The 23,164-nt window shown below is 47.4% G+C and overlaps 1 protein-coding gene across 2 annotated transcripts in view; it reads right to left on the bottom strand.

The window, feature by feature from the left end:
* The window catches only part of WDR7 (WD repeat domain 7), a 121,864-nt gene that overhangs the window by 8,714 nt on the left and 89,986 nt on the right, over positions 1–23,164 (bottom strand). For both annotated transcript variants that reach the window (XM_086480375.1, XM_086480376.1), the window contains one exon: positions 17,993–18,092. In XM_086480375.1, the coding sequence (XP_086336501.1) occupies positions 17,993–18,092 (100 nt within the window). The remainder of the gene's footprint in view (positions 1–17,992; positions 18,093–23,164) is intronic.

Below are 23,164 nucleotides of genomic sequence, written 5' to 3'. Positions count from 1 at the left end.
ATCCCTACTTTCCAAGCAATTTAGTGGATGTATCTAAAATACTATTAACTTAAAACAGTTTCGGTATGTTTAATAATTTAATTTCTACGTTAGTTCCAGTAATATTAACAATTGCAGTAAGAACTGCAGGACGGTACTGAGAAAGAGTGTGTATGTGCATCTTTAAATTAATTTTCTTCCTGTCCTTCAAGTGGCTTCTCAATAATACCGAGATAAAGTCAAAGCGCGTGAATTACATTTTTTAACTTAACAAAATACATAACTTTTAACCTCGCAGTAACGCGATTTTGCATCAGCCACTGCCATTACTCAGCACCCAGCTGTGCCGGCAGCACCACGGGAGCAGCAGGTGCGACCCACGCGTGGCAGCGGAGCGGCAGGCGCTCTGGGCGGGGGTTCTCCTGCCACGAGTCCCTCTGGACAGTTTGCTTTTGCTTCCCGGGCCAAGGACAACCAGAAAACGAGGCAGCTTCTTTCTGGACCAGATTTAGCCCAGAAAAGGTGAGCTGACAGCTGCCGCCACCCACGCGTTAGGGGATGGTCTGACACCGGCCCCGCATCGTGCGGCTCCAGCCCCAAATGACCGTGGGCGCCTGGGGCTCCAAAGCTGAACCCAGCCCGCCCTTCAAACGCCCCCTCGCTCACTCGTCCGTGTGCGCTCTCGCTCTAGGAATGTCCTTGTCAGTTCAAGATTTGCACGTGGACCATCAGAATCCATGTGGCAATTAATTGCTCCTGAACTTATAAACCACCACTCCGTAATAACAGCAGTGATTTTCTTCCTCTGTGACACTAATGCCACGGAACTTTATTTAAAAGTTCATAATACTGTAATGTAAGCTCAGAATATCTGCAGGAGTACATGCTAGACAACTTGGTATTGTTATTGAAATCCACATCTCCTTGACAATTAAAATTTCAAAAGAAGTTTCAACAGCTCATAGGCTAAACTTTATGCTTTAATTTCTAGCAAAGTAATTTAAAATACAAATTCTGAGTATGACTACGATATTCTTACCAATGAAAATGGAAGAAGAAGAAAGTGCTCAATATTTTTTTCATGTTTTTTTAATAGTGTTTTGCGAGATATAAAAGAATTAATTTAAAGCCCTACTTAAAGGGGTATAATAATAGTTACAAGCAGTTTGTGTAAAAAAACCCCAACAACTGTAGACAGGAATCTAGACAAGTGTTCATATTGGCCGAACACCAGGGCTCTGGATCCGCAGGTGCTCGCTGCCGGGAAGCCCTGTAAAGCTTTAGATCTCGCACCACAAACCCCTCAAGGGTGGTGGCAGCGAGGAAGCTTGGGCTGATACCCCAGCCAGAGAGCACTGCACAGGGAGGAGAGGCCCTGAACGCGCCCCAGGAAATCCCAGCGTGGACCAGATTCACCGTTTATCACATGGACCTCATCGAACCAACCACCAAAAGGCAGGGCCAGCGATTCAAGCTGCGGTGTCCAGGCACGGGAGAACGCACAGCCCACGGACAGGAACGGAGCAGAACGAGAGCGTGTTCAGGCTACACGATTCAGGCGTGGTTCGTGATTTTAAAGTGAGAGTAAAAGTAAGGATTAGTAAAACAGATTTCCGGAGCAGACAGGACAGGTGACGTTATTTCCCTAGCAAACACCTAAGTTCGATACAGCTTTTGTCAGTGAGCTGCACTGAACAGCCGAGCTCACAGAGCAGTCTTCTTTAAACCCAACACACTGAGGTAAAGAACTAAATCCTCACCTAGGTAACCCCACACAGTGCTCAGCACCAGACAGCGATGAGACAGAGAATGAGCTCTCTTACAGACACTGTTGGCCAAAACCTTGTAATTTTCCTTAAAAATCAGTCCCTATTGAAAGAAAAAGCTATTAGAAATTCTAACTGGCCTAAGAATGAAATGCTGCCCCGCAGTGAGTTAACAGGAGACGGGAATACCTGGAGCATCCCCTCTTCCTACGTAGTTACTTTCTGCTGGGGAAATGCTGCTTAAGAACAAGAGTTAAACCGATCAAAACCCCGCTTTCCCCCTGCCTACGTACGCTGACTTCTATTTGAGAGCCGATAATCGGCTGGAGCACGACGTGCTCCTCCGGTGACGAGCCAGATGTGGTCGCAGCAATGCCAGTTTTTCTCCTTCCCTACTTCTATCCATCACGAGGTCTGCAGCCAGGCACAGCTCTCCCAGAAGCCTCCCGCTGTCTCCAGTCAAAGCACGTGTCGTGTCGTTAAGGTGCCCTTCGGCTAAAATTCGTTCGAAGCGGTGTCAGTACAGATGAAACCGGGAGAGCGATGGGACTTTCGGCAGAGCGAGAGGCACTCCTCCTCAAACAGTTCTGTTAAGATGCAGCTCTTCCCTTTCAGCTCCGGCTTTACTCACCCAAGTTTTAAAGGAAACTAGTCACAACAATGCCACACGTCTAGCTGGAGCACCAGAGGATTCTTCACCTTTGAATTCGGAGCCTTCAATGCACTTGCAAAACGCACCAAACTCCCAGGTGACCCGCGACTTTAAAGAAAAGCGTTCAGCAATTCCAACAGAGGAGGAAAAGCTAACGAGATCAGTGCCTCCCGCCAGGACGGTGGGGTTTGGGGACTTAATTATCCTTCTAGAAGCATCTTCTGCCCTGCGGACTCTGGGAAAGCACCTCTGCTGTCACTTCTGAAGCCAGCCGCCTCATTCTCGCTGCTCCTCGCTCTGACTTGCCAGTCAGCACCGGCTGTATTTCCAGATCTTTAGCAGTTTCTGGGCAAACTGTTCCCTGCTGCAGAACTCCCCGGTGCTGCTTGTCTTTCCCACAGTTACCACTTGCATCCTCTTCCAGGGGTCACAAGCATCAGCATCAAGATTACCAAAACAAGCACAAACTTGGATATTGCGGTCCTCGATTTTAAAACCGTTGGAGAACATTTTCTTACAAGTCTGAGTCTTTCTTACCAGTTGTTTGTGTGCGATCGTTTACTCTTAGTGATGCAACACCATTGCATTTGAAAAAAACAGCAGCTTTTTGACTTTTTAATATCAAAAATCATTTATGCTGCTTTAGAGACCCACCCTACCCAACTGGGAACACCGGGTAGACCCCCATGGTCAAACACGCACATCCAGTGTCTCCCCAGGACGCTGTGCCACCCTCTGGGCATGCAGGCGGTGCTAGGTGGGAACACCAGAACTGCAGAGCGAAACGACCAGCCCTCCTGGTCATCACAGCCCACCTCAGTGCCAAAAAAGCCCTCCTAACAATAGTTTCCCTTTTCTAGCGACAAACAAGCATGCAGTTTTATACAATGCAGATCATGGACATTAGCATATTCCACAATATTTTGCAATTAAAACATCACTAAACAATGTTTGGGAGGGGTGGGGAGGAAGACGGTGAAGTGCTCTGGGCCCTGCGTTCAGAATGCGCCTGGGTGTTCAGAAACCCTGTGAAGAGCATCAGGGCCACTTAATTCACAGAACTGCTCTAAATTTTAGGAAAATTCACTCAGGATAACAGTACAATACCTGGAGCATTATATGCCGTTGTGCAGCTACAAAATCTGAAAACAAACCAGTGATCAATAATCAACCCACAGCTGACGAAGTACAAGAGATGCTACGTTCACAAGTTCTTCTGGTTGCGAGCTACTAAATGTAGGGACACGAGTTTTCCTTGCCTGGTGTTCACTGTTCCCGTTCCTTCCAAAATGCACTTTGATATCTGGGTTAAAAGCTTTCGGTTCATCGCAGATGTTCTAAGCCCCTCTCTATTTGCAGCTGAGAAGCCATTTTGCAGCTGATGAGTTAACACTAGACTTAAATTTCGCTTTTAAAGGGTATTTGCACACACTCTCGTTTCAGCCCTTCTTTAAAGGAAAGGATAGTCCTTTAGGAAAAAGGACGACAGTTCTTACACACAGAGGTGACTGACGACAATTTTCTGGCTAAACGCTGCCAGATCTGTACGGGGTAAGCTAGGGATTCTCTCTTTAACAAAAATGTCATTTCTGAGAAATTATTTCCTACTGAAGTTACAAGAACAAAGTAAAAAAAAAAAAAAAAAAAAAAAAAAAATCCTTATTCCCCTCCACAGCTGGATGGTCCCAGGGACAGCTCCAGAAAACTGCTTCAGCAGCATCTGAAGAAAAAAGCTTTTTATAGAGGGGAAAAAGAAGAGTGGAGGCTACTTTTTGTGTAGGAAATAGTGCCTGAAGAGGGAGTAACAGCTAAACGAGATAATTTTAGATACACGGAAACTTAATTTTCTCCACAGACCTCAGCACAAAGTCTGTGTACCTTCTTTTCTGTCACTGCTCCCAGGCACGCTACAGCTCAGTGCTGTCAGAAATCTGGAACTCAGTGGGGGGCTTCTGGCCGCCGAGGCTGGCCAGTAAGTTTAATATCCTTTTCCAGTCTATTTGACTTCTGTACCCTGAACTGTAGCGCTTCCACAAGGAAACAACCCTCACTGGAACGGACCACGCTGTCGGCTCTCTGCTTTGGAAGCAGATAGCTGAGGCCTAAGCGTTAAGTAGGAAGCCGTAGCTGAATCAATTTTTGATTTGATTTTCACTAACTTTGGTTATTCAAGAGCTCCCCAGGTTTCTGCTCTTGGACTCACAGTCCTCACTTGGCATCTAGCGCTGCCCACCCGCTTCCAGCGAGACGTTCCCGCACCTGCAGACACGGTCTGCCCGCAAAGGCGGAACACGCCAGCTCCTTTACACCCAGCTCCCAGTCAACTAGAAAAAAGTACAGAAAAAGAAAAAAACCCCTGTCTTTTAGCAAACCAGCATTGCTGATCAGCATGACCTAAAAAGCAAATTTAGTGATTCCCGAGGCCTCATTACTGAGCCTACTGAGACTGGGAAGTTGGAGTTAGGGTATGAATTTATAGCAAACTCGCCCGGCTGTACGTGAGGACTCTTAGTTTGCATTTGCTACTTGCAGTGTGCTTAATGCATATATTATATGTGCAAAGCAGATTTATCTGCAATGCACAGAGGCAGATTTGCTGCAGATCAACAACATCCGAGCGGAGAGTTAATGCAGAGGAGTTAGTGCGCTGTAAATTCACACCTTGGCTAAATCCCCACCAGCCTCCCACGTAGAAGCTTACCAGCACAGTTTACTCTCATACTGCTAAATCACCCTCGGCTAACCAACCGGGCATAATTAAACACTGTTTTAAAAAGACATCTGAGAAACTTGAAAAAAAGTGGTTATTTTGTTACTGCATCCCTAATGCGGCTGGGATTTGCTCTGGATAGGATAGGACCACTTCTTGTTACACCGAAAATGAATAAAACCCAACTGCATTATTGGGGTAATTAGAAAATTGGGGTAAAGGTACTGCAGCCTCTGGGGAGAACGGGTCTGCCACCCGCAGGACGGCACACTGGGAGCCCGTCTTGCCCTGGAAACCCAACTTAAGGACTAAAGCGCGAGGCTCACGCCCGCACCAGGGAGCACATGAAAACAACGTCCTGGTGCAGCCGAAGAATGTCCCCCGAAATTCCTGCCCCGCTCGCCAGCGATGCACTTATTACGTGACGATGGATTTTCCCTCGTGCACTTTGCTTTATGGAGTCAGGCTCTACCCACCCCCGCACAGACAGCATCCCCGGCCCCCCTGCACGTGGCCGCGGCTGCCGGCACCACGGGGGATCGCCGGCACAGAAGGGCGCTGTGCCGAGCGCGCCTGCACGCGTGCTGCGGGCCTGGAGGACGGCACGATGGCATCCACGCTGCAGCCCAATGGCTTCCCTTTCCACTTCTCTGCTGAGAAAAGGAGTTTGGCCCACAGAACTAAAAAGTTATACCCAGTAATTACCTTTTCTCCCCCATTTGAGGACATGCGCTTCCACTAACAAGTTTTCCTGCCTCATCTGAACCCGTCTGTGTGGCAGCATCAGCGAATGCCCCTGCGGGTTCGGACTGCAGGATAGCTGCCTTCCTTCTCCTGCCTTAGAACACCGTGTTTGGGAACGGTGTCTCTTACTCAGTGATCAAACTTAACTAGAACGAGCCATCCAACATCAGCAACTATTCATTCCAAACATAATATGAAATAATTTTCTGCCTTATTTAAGAATAAAAATTTGCAGGGGCATTTAGGTACTGAAATAAAATAACACTACACACAATTCCATTACTGCTCTGACTGCCAAAGCTCTGATTTTAATTCTGCAGCGAGCCAAAGTACCCGGGACCAAACAGTATTGATTCGAGCCAGGGTTTAAAAGCATCTTTTGCTTTGAAATAAACCGAACCAAAACTCGGGTTTCTCTTTAATCTTCCAGGGAAAATGACAGAGTTTTTATGTACAAAGGCTCGTATCTGTGTCAAGGGAGAGGCGAGGCACTCGGAGGCTGCCGAAGCACTGGCGCTCACTGGAGTGACCACCCCACACGTGGGGCCGGGGCTCCCCGAGCGAGGCACCCTCCCTCAGCTGCTCCCCCCACAGACGCTCGCCTGGGCAGGAGCAAGCGCCAGGGCAGGGGAGTGTTTACGGAGGAAAACCTCTGAAGAACGGGACGCCCCTCAGCTACACGAGCCATTTGTTCCAGGACGAGCCCCCTACGCACCCGGTACTGCAGGCGCACGGCAGGTTCGCACCGAGCACGGCTCACTTCATACCAGTTCCAAGTACCTCTGTGAAACGCAGTTCTAAATATCTACAACGAAACCCAAGATTTAGTCAATGGAATTGCATATTTTACAGATTTCTTGACTACACTGTGTGCTTTTCTCTGCGTGCGCTTTACCAAGCCAGTCTCTGTTCGCAGGGCACGCAGACCCGACTGCAAGTCCCAGCTGGTGGCCAGACCCTGGGAACCCTCGGTGTGGATGTAACCGTACCCACTAACAGCAACGATGTTGGCTTCAACAGGTTTCTTTACAGGAGACAAAGTTTTCATAAATTAAACATATACAACCATACACACACCCCGTATCACCTACACTCAGGGCTGGTGAAGAGTTTCTGTTTTCAGAGGCAATTCTCCAAGACTGTAGCCACCAGGAACACAGGGACAGGCACGCAAAACACCCAGGCTGAAGCCAACAGCCAAAAATCCCCTAAAAACCAAGAACGGTACTGGCAGTATGCTGATATTATCCCATAAAATTAATGGACTTGTTCAGTTTGAGCCCTCTCGGTGGGAAGAAGCGAAGATGTATTCTCTGAAAGAGGCCCCGTCTCCTACACTGGACAGGGGCCCATGAGATGGAAGAGCAGCAGGCAGCTCTAGTTCTCATGCTGTAAGTCTGTGATTAGCGACTCTGTAAGGACCAGTCTCTCATTATACACCCAAACACACTTCTAAACGTAAGTCTGAACTAATTGGGGGATTTTGGACTGGACTCTGTTACCCAGCAAGAATTTACCTGACTTAATTTTAAACAGAGATAATCACATCAACCCCAAGTTTCTGGGCTCCACGTACAGTCAGTGAGACAAACAGACCCTTGAAAAGTCTTGCGCAGGAGCTCACACGTCCCTCTGTGGCAGATCCCTCGCACAAGCTAAATGAAATGACTGCTGCTTACCTGCACAATGAGGAAAAGCCCCCCCCCCCAAGGTAGCTGAGTTAATTCTTGTGGATTATCATGATTAGAATTAATGAATAATGAGAATAAATCTGTTTTGGCTATAAAACAGTGCTAGAGACTCCAACGAGCAAAATATTATTAAGCAACTCTCAGACATTAACATTTTCCCATCATTCCAAAGGCAACAACAACCATGCAATCTAAAATCTAGTTGCCTGAAACGTACCTCTGCAGTCTGATAAAACTGATTCAGTGCTCAAACTGAAAAAATGGCAGCAGAGTGTCATTCTTTTTCTGTATTGCTGCACCTCTAAACACAGGAATTGCAATTGCATGTGGATGATAATTTACAAACCTACACAAAGTATTAATAATTTGTTTTGAATTTAACACGAACCTTGACAATGTCCAACCTGCTGAGCGTGCTTCTAGTTGACCAAAAATGACTCCACATTTTTTTTTTTGGTTCATGTATTCTTGAATAGATATTTCTTTAAAAATAAGAAAAGAAAGAAGCACATCTCCTGGGTCATGACTTTGTACAAGATGCAAGTCACTTCAGAAAACCTCCCAACTGTCAGTTTGGAAAATCAATGGGAAAGGTGGCGTTTGGAACGGGAAGCGCAGTCCAGCCATGCCGGCAGCGGCAGGAGCACACTGCGGCGGCATCAATGAGCTGCAATGTGCCGCGTTTATCATTAGATAATCACTCCCCCAGAGGATTAGCAGCACACAGATGAACCTTGTGCCATGCAACACACTTGGGGTGTCATTAGCTCATGATAACCCCACTCCCTGCCATCTCCTATTGCTTAATTAGAGGTTACAAAGGTTATAATAGGACTAAAAGAACTTGGGCGAACTGAACTCGCAATGAGTGATACCTTAATCAATTCAAATCCCGGGGCTGCACGTGTGTAGTCAACAAAGGCGTAGATGGGAGACTGCAAGCATGCATTATGTTTTAAATTAACAAGCTGAAACTTCAGGAGAATGAGGAAATTTAGATGCACACTAGGCCTCATCTTCCCTTGACAAATCCCATTTTTTTCTAGTAGCGTTTTGCCTAATTCAAATGCCATGTATAAATACTACAAAAAAAAAAAAAAAAAAAAAAAAAAAAAAGGAAGGAAGGATTTTAGGAAACGGTCTCACCTGAAATAAATTACCAAGAGCATCCCAGGCAGAAGAAACGAGATCTCCAGGGTGTCTCAGCAGAAGCACGCTAAGCCACATGCACGCTCAGGAAACTTCACCGTGACTGCAAAATTACAAATCGTGCTTCTCAGTGTAGGAGATTTATTTTTGGTTAAAAATTGCCAGCCATGCTGAACCAGCGCGTTCCGCGCAGAGCGCTGCGGCCGAGAGGTTTAAGGGCATGTCTTCGGCTGTGTTTTGTAAACAAAGGCCACATTTGCAGATGGTGCAGCCACAGATCTGCTGCACTCTGAACTGTTTTCCAATTCACTGTGAAACATCAATTATCTTTATCAAATAACAGTATCTCATCTCAGTCCATTATCAAGATGGAGTCTTATTTTAGCTGGACTGCAGCCCTATCTGTATATCAAGGCTGGCCGCAGTGCCAGAGTGAGTGAAAGGCTGTGAAATAATCAATAATCATCATCAAATTGTGGTCGACAGGTTGTGAGGATGGAAGTTTTTGATGAAACCTCAACCTTTTTCTGTGCAGCTGATAAAGCTTAACCTTTGCAATACCTGATAACTATGACTCAGTTAGAGGCAGCTCGGCATACGCGGAAAAGCCGTGACTGCCCAAAACCCTGCCGGAATTGCTCGGCTGAAGCGGACAGCACCTTCATGCCATCCAGCATCCCTCCGGTACTGCGCAAGTCAGCGGACACAGAACCACCGCCAACCTGTTTTGGGGATTTTTATACACAGCCCCTTGTCTTCCACAAAAGGAGAGCCATGCTCGGTCCTAAAGCTGTACCAGTAAAAGGTCAGCCTAAAAAGGACAACCTGTGCCTAACCACAAACAGGAACAAGAGAGAAATTGCCAGCAAGTATGTGTCTATCTAAATGTAGGCAGCTTTCTGTTACCCAGAATAAAAGCAGGATGAAATCACACAAAGCAGGGAAAAAAAGGCATAAAAACATACATGCATTAGGCTAATCACACAGCAGCCCGTCTGCTAAAGTTGTTATTCAGCCCTTTTTTTATGATAATTTCTTTTCAAAATAGAATTAAGGCACAGAATAAGGCTGTAAACATTTTGTACTGGGTTTTCATTTTTGAGCATAGCATGAGTAATCTGCAACCTGAATATAACCCCCCTGTGAAGAATGGAGAGGGGATTCAGACGTACATTTTCCCTTTCAGCTATCCATCAGTTTCTCCAGAAACAGAAATCTGAGGAAATTTGTCAGAAGTCACACGAACAAGCAGAATGGGAATTTCAAGGAGAACGTACATCTCTAATTTTCTGGGCTGGAACAGTGTTTAGGTAGAGCACGGAAACAGAAAGGGCACGAGACAAACCACATGTAAGCACAAAGTTACAGCTGTGTTTATATGCATCACCTTAAAAAACCCCAAACACACCCAAACCAAACAAACCCCACCACCCTGACCAGCTTTCTCAGCATTCAAGATAACCGTGGAAGTCCACTGCTGGTCAGCCTGAGCAAGTAACGCAAAAACTGTCTGGCATTTTGATCAGACAGCTGGAAAGTCGACATAAAACTTCAACAAATTCCATGGGATCTGGCAATACCTTCCAGCATTATCACTGAAAAATCGGTCACAAACCTCCAGGCCATCACAACGCGCCCGACGGGACACGCCAGCCCTCACAGTGCCTTACTCATGAGTGAGTCCCCGCTGCTCCCCGGGGAAATTCAACCAGAAGAGCTGGCCGTGCAGAGACCCGGCTGCAAGCGGGACACTCCTGCTGACGGCGAGCTGCACCAGGAGGAGGAGCAGGACATGGCCCTCCATCAGCTCACACGCCGGTGGAGCCCCCGCAGGTCCCAGCTAGGCCAACAGCCCGTCTTCTGCTCATGGAGGTTCTTGGTCCGTCGGCAGTGCCAGGTTTTTGCCGGCCGCAGCTGCAGGAGAGGCAGCTGCCCTGTCTGCCTGCACGGAATGGCAGCTCAGCTCCAAAACCATCACTTGGACCCAGCAGAAAAAAAAATAAAAAATAAAAAATTACCTCTTGGGCGTTAACTCCTCAGGCTTATCAGGCCACAAAAACTGATGTAAACCCAGCAATCAGTTCAGGACAGATTTGCATTTCCACTCAGCAACTTCTCATCAAAACCGAATCTGTGGTCCCTTTCCTACACCAACTCCTGTTACATGGTTTGGCCCATTTCCAGATCTCAGTATTTAAAGAGGCACATGAAGACATGGGAGGTCTAAAACGATAATTAACGTCCATTTCCTGGCAAAACCAGAACTGATATGCAAGATCAAAGACTTGCTTATACCCACTACCAGGTATTTTCAGAATCTGGCTTAAATTTTCTCTTCAGACGAAAGTATAAATCTCATTTATACTTTAAAGAATTAAGAATCATTTGCTTTTCCAAACAAAAAAATTCTCGAGTAAAACATGCACTGATAATCGTAGCCAAATGTAGAAGCTTTGAGTGAGGCAGTCAGAGAGCTCACAGCTCCTTAACACGGACTCCCACCAATCGTTAGAAAAATGAGGGTGTTCCAAGGGAAGGAAGAGAGTCTATGGCAGTAGTTATGCCGAAGTTGTACCTTACAGAGCAAGAGAAAGACCTGAATAATTAGAAGCCTACCTACCTGATGCAACCCGCCCAAGAAAGGCAGGTTTCATACGAAATTGATACTAATGAAACATTTATATAAATATAATACAAACATTATCAACAATGCCATTTTATAGAAAAGAGGTTGTATCAAGCAAGCTTGCTGAAACGCACGGTTTTGATGACAAAAGGCAAAAGCCTCATGCAGCAAGGCTTCTGAAAGGTGTTTGGTGCAGTCTCAGACATCCCTGGGAGAAATGAAAATGATACGCAAGGAGCAGGTTGGCTGTTGGACGGATTAAATATCGGTTAATCGATGCGGTTTGGAATGCAGCGCTAAACAGAAAAACTGCTGAATTGGTGCATTTCTCCTGGGGTCCCAAAAGGGCCTGTTTTAACCCAAAAAGCCATGCAAAAGCTGCTGCTCATAGAGCCTGAGGAGAACATCGCGAGGGTTTGGGGTCAGGGAGGAAAAACCCGAAGAGCACAATCCTTGAGGGCATCCTGGGCTGGCTGGGCCTGCCTGGAGGAGCCTCATCTCTTGGGTTTATCAAGTACGATGGTGGTGGGACTTTGACCATGCCTAGAGCACTCACAAGAAAACAAATTAACAATTTCTCACACAAATTAACAGTGAAGTGTAACATAGGACCTACTGGTCAGAAGGTGAAGCCAAAGCAAAGCCAAACCAGAAACAAAATAGAGCTTTAATGACGAAAATCATTAACCACTGAAGCACATCACGACGGTTCTGGCAGATTTTCCGTCACTGGAAAACCGAAGATCGAGAGGAGGTGATCTTCTGAAGGCACCCATCGGCCAGTGACGCCGGATCCGAGCGCCCAGCCCCACGCAGGAGGTCAGACCGATGATCGCAGAGACCCCTCCTCACATCTCTCCTTCCCTCCACCCGGGAGCCGGCAGTCATCAGCCCCCTCCATTTACAATTTGGCTTTCCTGAGACAGACATCACCCGTGATGAATACACCCTGAACTGCTAAACGCCGCTCTGGAGACCCTGATGTCACTCTGATGGATGTGGCACCAGGCACTATTAAAAAATAAATAAATAAAAAATTTTGCTCTTGCAGGGAATGTGGGTCCTCCCAAGGTGTGGAGGGGCTCAGCATCTCCCCGAGGGCTGCTCCGCACACCGCCGGGCTGGGAAAGGCTCCCGCAGAGCCCTCACCTCCCACCGTCTGTCTCAGCATCCCGCGTCTTTGAACAGTTTAAAAATATTCTGGTCACAAGCCCACCGCTTCTCCAGCAACCGAAAATGCTACATGGATTCAACAGCAAATACTGTATGAATTTATTTCTAAAAATACGCTGAAGTTGGGCTAGTATTTTAAATAATTCAAATTTAAGCTTCAGAACAGAGTTCCTAGTGCAGTTTAATACTAGAAAATTGCTTACTGCTTACTGTGGAACAGTCCTATTTATGAAAAAACAAAGAAATCTCCCCACAGCGGCAGTTTGCAGTAACAACCTAAAGTGCAGAGTAAATTAGTATTAGTGTAAAAGACAAAACCATTGCAAAAGAGTCCTCCCCATAATCTTCTTCAAGATACTGCTACTTTGTAGTAAAATATAATTTAATGGATCTGAAAAAAACCACCGAAACTGTTTGCCACAATTATTTTGGAACTTACGATCTAAAATTTTAAAAGTGACCTTGACATTTTACGTCGTCTCCCTTTTGGTAAGTTGTTTTCTTTTTTTTTCCTTAAAACCCTCACGACTTTATTTCACTGCTCTCACGTTCCAGACGCCGTGCCGACGGAGCCTCACACCACCCTCCCCTGTGGTCTGCAGCGACACAGCCCACCCGGCCCAGCCCCGCTCCGCGAGCCCGCGGTCGCCGCACCGGAGCCGAGCGCCGGGAGCGGGTCCCTGCTGCACCGGGGTACGGAGACGACCCCCGGGCGGCTCCAAGGCCTCGGCCCCGCGGGATGCGACGCGCTCCAGGAAGGCGCGGCCGCGCTGCGGATAGGGGGGTCGGCTCCAGCGCCGCGCGGCCATAAGGCAGCGTGTTTTATTACGAGCGTCATGGAGACGGCGTGAAAAATCGAGAGCCATCGGCAGCGAGCGGCAATGGGTCAATACTGTTCACCGAGACACTGCGTAGATAATCAACAACGAGGCCCTGGGTTCTCTCCGCGCTGCAAACAGCTGAAGGGCGGATCAATGCCGCCATGGGAAGGACACGACACTGCCCGGCTCCGCTCCCCACAACACGCCGCCGCCGCTGCCGCAGGAAAGCACCCGGAAAACCCAACGTGTTCCAGCTCGGCTTGTTCCTGACGCTGGGAATACCAAGTAACACTTGGAAAATAGTTAATAAATAATTGAACAGAAAAGAGAACGAGAGAGAGAACCCAATCCTATGTTAAATTATGGAAAAAATTAGGTTAAAAAAAGATCTGTATTTGGAAAACTTGTGACAGAATACAAAGGGGCCGCAACCTTCATTCCAATTTAATGTTTTAAAAATAAACCAAAATCCGACCCCCCTGTAATGAATAAGGTATTTCCTTGAAAGTAAGATTAAATGTGGAACATTTAAAAACGGTTAAATATTACAATTAACAATCTATCTTTTAACACATTGGGTGGATTTCGCGTGTTAACTCGCATATCTGCACAACGGCAATAATGCAAACCAAAAGCAAAATACTGACACGCAGCTAACTGCAGCTTTGAGGCAACATTTCACTGGTAGTATTAATAATTGACACCTTGTTAAATAAGTGATACTGATACAGTGAATTTTACTGAAAAAAATCCATCATATATAAATGTTGATTAATTATTTGCTAAAAAAGGTGATTCTTGACATCCACCATTCTCTTAATCATTAGGTGCAATTTCTCAGTCCGTACGTACAACCACCTTTCTTAAAAACAAAATAAAAGTGTGCTGGAAGGAAAAAACCCACACAGAATGTTTTTGTTTCCTATTACTCCACTTAAAACGCCTCCCTTTCTTCTTCAAGCAGATCATAACGTTCCCGTCATCAGCACCCTGTCTCACTTACAGCGTAAGACCACAGTAACCACGCTTAGAGGGCATATTTAGGCCAGTCTGCTCTACTGCTGATCATTACTACCAGTTTTTCTACCAGCTATAAACTGTGTTAAATCTGTATTGTAATTCCAGTAACACAAAACCCCACTCTGTACAGATCCCGCCATCAACCGAACTTACAAGGAATTTTTTCTATTTTTTTTTAGCATGGCTGCGTGATATGAAAACCCAACATTTTAAGCTTTATTTTCATACCACCACTATGTTAGTATGCAGAGTGCTCAGTTACCAGATTATAGTTTCATGAATTATTCAATGCAAACATCACAAAATCAAAAGCAACGGCAAGCAAAGGAATCTCCTCCTTTTATGAGGATTTCTGATATTTCCTTCAGGCGTCTCCAGAGCAATGCAGCCTCGGCGCACCGGGGCGGCACGCCGCTGGTGCCAGCGATGCCCCGATACCTGCCTGCTTCGTCCCCCCATGCAGCATCCCCCCGGGGCTCGGGAGCAAAGACCTCAAGCGAGGAACCTGCCTCGCTTCTGCACTGCGCCGGCGGACGCGTCTCACCGCAGCTGCTGGCTTGCCTGGGGGAAGAGGAGCCCGCCTGCCTGCCCCGAGGAAGGCCAAGACGTCCAGCTCCGGGAGAAAGGAGGCCGAAAGCCCTTCTCTGCCTGCAGGAGGGATCGCCCGCTTTCGCACGTGACCCAAAGGAATGGGGGCGCTTCGGTAGGGGCACAGGGGCCCTCCCGAACAGCCTCGCAGCCGTGTGTCACACGGCTGCTGGAGCTGGTCCTTACGGCACACCAAGCCCATAAAGCTCCCGCACCCATTCTGGGGAACTTGGGGTGAGCTGGGAGGAACCCACTGTTCACTCAGCGTTCTGAGGAACAGGAAGAACAGCGGCTTTTTGGCGAGAATATACCAAACTCTGGTCTATACACCATGACGTACTGAACGCGCTGCTTCCGAATCTCTACCGGCCGGTCCCCTGGCGCTGCTCTCGGCAGGCGAGGGGCAGAGGCAGCAGGTCCGACAGACACCGGGACTGAGCTGGGGCACCGCGCGCTGGCACGGAGCGGGCACCGCGCAGCCCCCCTGCTTGGGAGACCGGTGACACCCCGATGGTAACGCCGACCCCCGGCTGCCGCGGGGCCGGGACACGCACACGCACGCCCTCGGCTGAGGAGAAGGATGCTGGCTGTCTGCAATACCTTCTGCCACAAGGCAAGGTTTTAACTTACGCTGCAATGTTTTAACTGACGCAGAGCTTTCGTTCCTGAACGCTCTTTGTAGCCGCTGCTCCCTGATATTCCCTAGGACCGCGGAAAGCGATGGTGGTTTAGACTGGCTCTGGTGTGAAAGAAACTTTTTTCAAAACTTTTTCATCTACGCAATCCTGAAGTTATTTCACAGCTTCTGAGCAGCCTGAAATCTGCAACTGTGAGAGATAACTTAAAAGATCAGATTTGGAACAAGAAACCTGTATCCAATAGATGGCGTTGCCCCCTAATAATCATATATCTGGCACGCACCGCGTTTTTCTGTCTCATGAATAATAATAAAATTTGCAAAGGACTCTGCCCTAATTATCCTCAAAGTCCCTTCAGTCACATCCATCTCCGCTTTCCACAATCTGTGTGGAAGCTTATTAAGAAAGTAGGAAAACGAGTGATGTGAATATTCACCAAGACATCCAATTAGCCCAGCGAACCACTCGGACAACTTACTGGTAGAAATCCAGAGTTCGTTCCAGGAGCCTCAGGGAACAGACCTCCAGGGAGGGGAGCGCACGGCGGAGGAACGGCTGGCGAACACCAGCTACGCACAACCCCCTTCGACAGCTGGGGCTGTTAAACTGAATCCACTTTACAAAAACCGAAGGCAAAGGTAAAGAAGAGAGACCCAGGGTACTTCAGCATGCCAAACCAAGGGCAAATCGGGCCAGAGGGGTGATTTTCACGGAAGGTTTATCCCCGGACACACGTGAAGCTGTAAGCACACTTTGCTGTCCTGCCTGCCAGCACCTCGGGGCTTCTGCAGAGCTGCTGCGGATCATGGGGCTGGGTAGGATGTGCTACAGACCCACCCGGCACCCCCGTGGCGAAGCCAGACACGCCAGAGTTACCCCGTACACCGGCAAACTCCTCTGCTCACCTTGGAGCCAGCTCAGCGGCTGAAGGCAGAACGAGGCAAAGTTAAACACGCCAGGACGACGGGCCTGGTTAAATGCCGCTGCTAAACGGAAGGACGGGTCTTGCCAGCACCCTCCTCGTGCTCTGAAAACAGAGGCGTAAGGAGGTGCACAGCTCTGCTCCTCACCTCTCCCCCAGCCTCAGCAATTAGCTGTCAGCTCGAGATGCCGAGACCTCCCAGACTTATCCGGACTCGCAGCCTCCATTTCCAGCCCAGCGATGCCCAGGAAAGGGACTGCGGTCAGCAGGAGGTGTCCAGCTGCTGCCTCACGCCGCTGCCCCACAGCGGGGCAGAGAGGCGCGTCACACGCGCTGGCTCCTCGCGCAGCCCGTCAAGGAAACGTATTTGGAAAGAGAGGCACGCACGGCACGGTGATCACCTCGGCTAGGACTGCAGGGTGGCAAGGGTGCCTGGTGACATCAGGGTATCGATACACAGCAGCTCTTCTGGACCCGTTTTGCAGTTAAATTAATAAGTCATGATCCGAATGACTTAAGCTAAACAGGACAGAGCAGCCCACCTTTCCTATTTACCTGCATTACACAGCTATTTATAAAACAACTCGTCCGTCTTAGCTTCCATGGGCTGTCTAAACATAAAATACCGGAAGGTACAACGTTGTCAGCTACTAGATTTGCAAAACAACCCCCAGAATTTCAGAACAGACAATGAACAGCCCTGTGGATTTAAGCCTGTGGTTCTGCCAGCGCAGTATGAGTGATACTGCAGATCTAGCAGGAAGAAATCGGTGCTACCTTCCCTGTAATGCTCATTCTGTAAGGACTAAAGATAACAGCTTTTAGAAACAACAAAAAAATTATATTTACACACACACAAAGAGAACACGGCAGATTAAAAATACAGCTATTTTATCCAAGCTTTACATAAAGACCATCAAAATTCAATACGAAAGAATGGCTGATCATATAGTACAAGGAATAATGAAGAATGTTACCAATCAACTTTTCCGAAAAGGTAAGGCAAATAATTTGTCATTTAAACATCTTTAATTCCAAGCACTCACTCCAACATTACCCTCAAGTATATCCTCTTTTAGGTCACTGGTAAGAAAACATGTATCGTATTTAAGATCAGAAAACTGTAAATACCTCCAACGTAAGCATCATGGCATTTTGTAGAGAAAAGGAAAAAGAAAAACCTCGGTGGATTTTCTCTGTCACTTCTATAGCAGGTTAAGTATGCTGCTATAAACCCTAACTTTTAAAAATCAGATTTTTCATTTATTCCAGAGCAGGGGTATCACCTAACTTCAGGCTTCCATTATTAACCCATCTGTGGCACCCATTCAGGGCCAGTGAATGAAGACAGTAGGGCTCTATATACTTCGAGTCCTTCATTAAACTATTGATCCCCTCAGCATTATCCATAATGTTCCAGCAGCTCAGCATGTCAACTGATGCAGAGCTCGCTGCTCTTTCCTTTCAATAACTTCCACACTTTACGGGGAGGAAGTCACAATGATTTATTTACCTGACATTTCCCAGTCCGGATGTCGTAGAGGGCCACTGAACCATGGCGAGCTCCCACTGCTATTCTGTGACTCCGCTCGTAATAGCTGACCATGTAGAACCTGAATTGAACATTACAACAAGTAACAGGTGAGATCTGATCTGCCTGCATGAGGTTAAAATTAATTTGCAATGCCACTGGGTAATTAACATTAGTGCTAGAACAGAGATTTGATTTAAAAATCCACCAGCTGCCAGTTTTCACGCTTGGCATTCAGCAAACAAAGCCACTGATGTTGGACACGTTACCGCAGAATCGGATCAGATTTATTTATTTTTATTACACAGCGTTCAACACTTCTACTGAGTTTGGGAATAATCTGTCTGATGACCACCAGGTCCCCGAATGTCCACGTGCATATCTTGTTTACAGTGGAACACCACAACAAGGCTGGACGTCAAACGGTTAACCCAGACAATCCAACCCCAGAACGATTTCAGAGCACTTCTTGAAAAATCAAACAAGAAAGAATGAGAGAAAGCTTAGGGAAAAATACGCAAACTCATAAATTTTTGATCGTCATTAAAAAAAAAAAAAAAAAAAAGAAAAATCATCAAAGGCTCTTTAGTCCGATACCATCCTTCAGGTGAAAAAGGAACCAAGAAGCCTGTGATAGTCCTCAACACCCACTGTGACTGTATGGCATCGATTTGCATGCAAACAATCTCAAAATTCAAGGAATTTCTACACCTTGAAACACAAGAGTCAAAATCCTAATTTCAAATTCAAACCTTTGGGAATATCATTGTGCCTTTCTTCTAACAGGGAGAGCAGACCTGTGAGAACTGCTGACTGCATTTCAGTTAAATTTTAATTTTAGTTAAATTTTACTGTAACCAAGTCTTCCAGAGATTTCTAGAATGAGTCTATAAAAATACGTTGCTGACTGTATTTATGGCTTCGAACCACAAATCCTACAATGATCCACCTCCTTGTTCTCCAGGATTCCCAGAGTGCCATAGCAACTGCTTTCACAGAGGTAGGAGACACTTGTTTCTGCAGTGCAGGGTGGCAGTTGCAAAGAAAAACATCGTGAGACACGGTGTTACAGAGAAAAAAGCGGGATGGGGGCGGGGGGGAGAAAATCGCTCGTTGCTGTGCAGGAGAAAGGGCAAGCCCCAGCAGCTGAGCTGCACTTGCGCGGATATCCCTGTCCCTCCACCCTCGAGGACGCCTGCCATGCCACCAGCCCTCCCCGGCTCCCCGCCCGCAGTTGTGCTCTTGGCCTTGCAGGGTCCCCTCCCCAAAACCCCTTCCCTTGCCCTTCCCCGTCCCCAGTGCTGCGGTCAAGGTGCCACCCCCCGGCCGGTGCCTCGGGCCAGGCCCGCCGGCCGCACCGGCCCAGGCGGTGCTGCACCCGGGCGATGGAGGCGACTTCGAGCGAGACCAAAGGGAAGGCGCTGACCACGGCAGACCTGACAACTCTCACCCGAGAGGGCAAGACAAAGACAAAACCTACTCAGGCTACGCCAGTTATTCCCTTTTCTACCTCTTACTCTACCCACATGGCCAACCCCTAGAGCCAAGACCTGCCTGAAAGCCCACGAGCCACCAGCCGTGCGACCCCACGCTGCCACGGGCTGTGGCCAGCACAGAACCCTCCCTTCCCAAAGCGTGCCAGTAGGATGATGGGCAGCTTTTTAACGCTCCTGTTCTTGAGATATGGAAATATTCCCAGGCCACCACCATCGCTGCTACTTGCTTTTGCAGCCAGCATCTGCCTCATCAATCTGCTTTTCGTATTCCTTTGGTCAGTGGCGGCCACACAGCTTATTTATTATTGAATAATAATAATAATAATAATAGTTTCTCATTTATTATTAAGAAGACAAAAAGGAGCACTTAGGAAAAAACCAAAAGCCGTTGGTAAATCGCCAGGGAGGAGGAGGCAGTCATGAGAAAAAAGGAAAGGGACAATGCAGCGGGCAACAGGCGCCCGCGGCACACGGTGAACAAGGCGTGGGACTGTGACGAGAGAGCGCTCGCATGCTTCGCCATTTCGTGCCAAACTGCGAACACCGGCACAGCTGAAGTGGCACCCCAGGCGAACGTGGTTTTTTAAGGCTCTTTATATTTTTAAGGCTATTTTATATAACCAGGAAACTCCGGTTTTATACACAAACTTATAAAAGCCCACACGCTGCTCGATGATTACAAGTGAAATGGACTACAAGAGAAAGTTCCTATACAAAATGTTTGATATCCCCACTAATTCTATGACACAACTGAATGGGCACAGTCCACTTGTCTCCTCCAATGGATTTAGAAAGAGTATCACGTACCATTATATGTAAGCAAACAGCATTTCTCTCCTTACTGCATTTAAATGCCCATTTAGACAGAGCGCTGAGTCAGTATTTTTCTATGAAAAGACGAATCCATCAGACTACATAACAACAGAGGGTTTGAGGGAAAAAAGCTTCAAGGAAATAGATGTTTTTGAGTTTAATTTCAAAAAAAAAAAATTACTCCTTAAACGGACATTCAGTTGTCAGCTCTCTAGCCTCATTCTTTATCTTCTAGTTAGCTTAGCACTGTTACAACCATGAACAGATTTAAACACCTTAACCCTCTGCACCCCTTTCCAATCCTCTCCATGGCCGGGTTCAGCAGTGAATGACATGCCAGCACGTATTTAGACCACGTTCCAAGTCCAGTTTGGCAAGCCCAGCGGGCGCATCTTAACGGAGACTCTGCTCTGGGTGCTGCCCCTCACCGCCCTGCAGGGAACGCGCTGCCGGCTGCAGACCCCTGCTGCCAGCTCCGGAGGAACTCTGCTGGGGCCGAAAGGACCCTGCCGCTACTGCGGGTGCCAACTAACCCTCCTGCCTTTCCCAAATGAAAACCGGGTGCTCCCGCGATCCCCTCGCCCTCACCAGCCCCTTCCGCGCGCGCCTCCAGCTCCGCCGCAATGCCGGTCGGCAGCCAGGCGATGCGGGGGAAGACGCGGCGAGCTGAGCGAGAGCGGGGCATTGCGCCGGGGGCTGACCGCCCCGACGCCACGCTGCAGGACTTAGTAGGAAAAGGATCTTTCTTCTTCCCCCAAACACCAGCAAGCATGCTGGGAAACGGGGCTGCTGGGCTGGCTGGGGCTCGGGCTGGGGCTCGGGCTGGGGCTCGGGCTGGGGCTCGGGCTGGGGCTGGAGAAGCCACCAGCAACAACACGGTGGTGCAGCGAAAGCCCACCAACTGGTTTAAAACCTGAAGTAGTGACTGCTGAAGTATCTCAGGGATTATAAAACTTTTTTTTTTTTTTAATTAACATTCTAAGTTAAAAACAGCACAAAAATGGAATGTTAAATGTTCATTAAGAAGAATTTGTTGATTAACATTGCAGCTCAATTAAATCTTAATTTCAAACACCAGTATCTTGCAATAGCCAGAAGGGTTCTGAATCGTAATTTTGATATTCTCCAGTCCTATTTCGCATTTCATTCTTTTTATTTTCCCTTCTACAGAATGAGGCTTCAGGCTCCCTTGAGCATTACCACAACAGCACCTCCAGCTGATGGACTCCGATTCCTTCAGTCACACTCTCCAAAATCCTAGAAATAATCAAGGCATAAAATTCTGGGGTACAGCCTTGCTTTGCCTAATCCTTGAAATTCTCACTCTTCCCGCAAGACTACTCCCTAGTAAAAAGCCATATAAAACACTTGTTGGTTTAAATTTAATCTGTCTTCCCGCATGAGACCGTGCCGTTACGCAGACCGTGCCGTTACACAGCCCGCTTTAACTCAGCAGCCTGTACTAAATACGTGACCTGACCAAGCAGAGTCCATCGGGGACCACTCGGCTGCAATGCAACTGCTGAATCTGGAAAACGCTCACATCAAACAGAATTTTGCAGCCTTCAACATTACCCTTTGAATTTCAAAGAAATTTGGAAATATTGCATATTCATTGCATTGTACTTCGGAATACTTATTTTATTTTGGTAAGAAATGGGTTTGCATAGAGCACGCCAAAAGGCAGTACGATCCTCTATAAAGAATAACACTCTGGGGAAAAACAAACAGACACCATAACCATATGCTGTAAGACATGATACCCAAAAATATCCCCAGCGATGGATCTATCTCATCACCACCCATCAGGACTGAGTCACGCTCACAGCAATTAGCAGCACGACTGCTACATTTGTACAGCAGTAAAAAAAAGCTGAAAACCCGAGAGGAATGATAATCAGGTACTTCAACCCAGCGCACTGCTGCTCCCAGCCCTGGGTTTAATGTTCTGCTGAAACAGGAGCGGCGCTTCCGAGAGACCGCAGAGGCACCCACAAACATTTGCTGTTACAGCCACGAGCAAGGGACTCGCGTGACGTCCTCCGAGAGGGAGAGCTGGGCACCGAGACACCCGAATGATTCTGCCACAGCAGGGGGGCACATGCAGCAGTACGGCAGGAAGAGCAGTGGGAAATTGAAAGAATTAACAATAGGATTATGTCAAAGTGCTTCCACTTGGAATCTCGCCAGAGATTTGCTAAAATCTGGTGAAAATTTCCACTGGGCTGAATGATCACGTCGGTGGGGTGCTGCATCATTTTTACAATGGCTATAACTACGTAGATTAGGAAATATTACTAGTAATTTAACAAATTTAAGATAACGTATCACTATAAAAATACAACAGGAAGAGGGAGATTTTTTGCACTAATTCCCACTTACCCTTGCATTTATATTTTAAGGTAAGCCTTTTAAAGTACCAGAAGGAGGAAGATTACCTCTATCAGTGTCCCACCTGTCAACAGGATAATTGTTCTTTTCTTGAAACTACTCAATATTTTAATAGCTTATTAAATTAAAATGTAATGGTCGACATGATTATTACAATTTATTGGTCGTACCAGTTCAATAGTATCACTGGGATATTTATCACAGTCTAAAGATACCGTAAGTGTTCCCATTTCATAAATCACGTTTTACAATCTGAAAGCACCATGTTCGGAGCGAAGCAGCACCAGCCCAAGACGACGACGACGGACGACGCTGAACTCCCGGCGCAGGGTGGCAGGAGCCGGCGGCTGAACCGCCACTCGTGCGCCCTGGCGCCCTCCGAACCGCCCAGTCACCGACGCCGCCAGCGCAGGACGGCCACCGCGCTTCTCTTTCCCTTCGCTTTTGAGCACGT

This window comes from Leptosomus discolor, chromosome Z, assembly GCF_034619465.1.
Source record: "Leptosomus discolor isolate bLepDis1 chromosome Z, bLepDis1.hap2, whole genome shotgun sequence".
Classification (NCBI taxonomy): Eukaryota; Metazoa; Chordata; class Aves; order Leptosomiformes; family Leptosomidae; genus Leptosomus; species Leptosomus discolor.
This window is presented reverse-complemented; position numbering and strand designations above follow the sequence as displayed.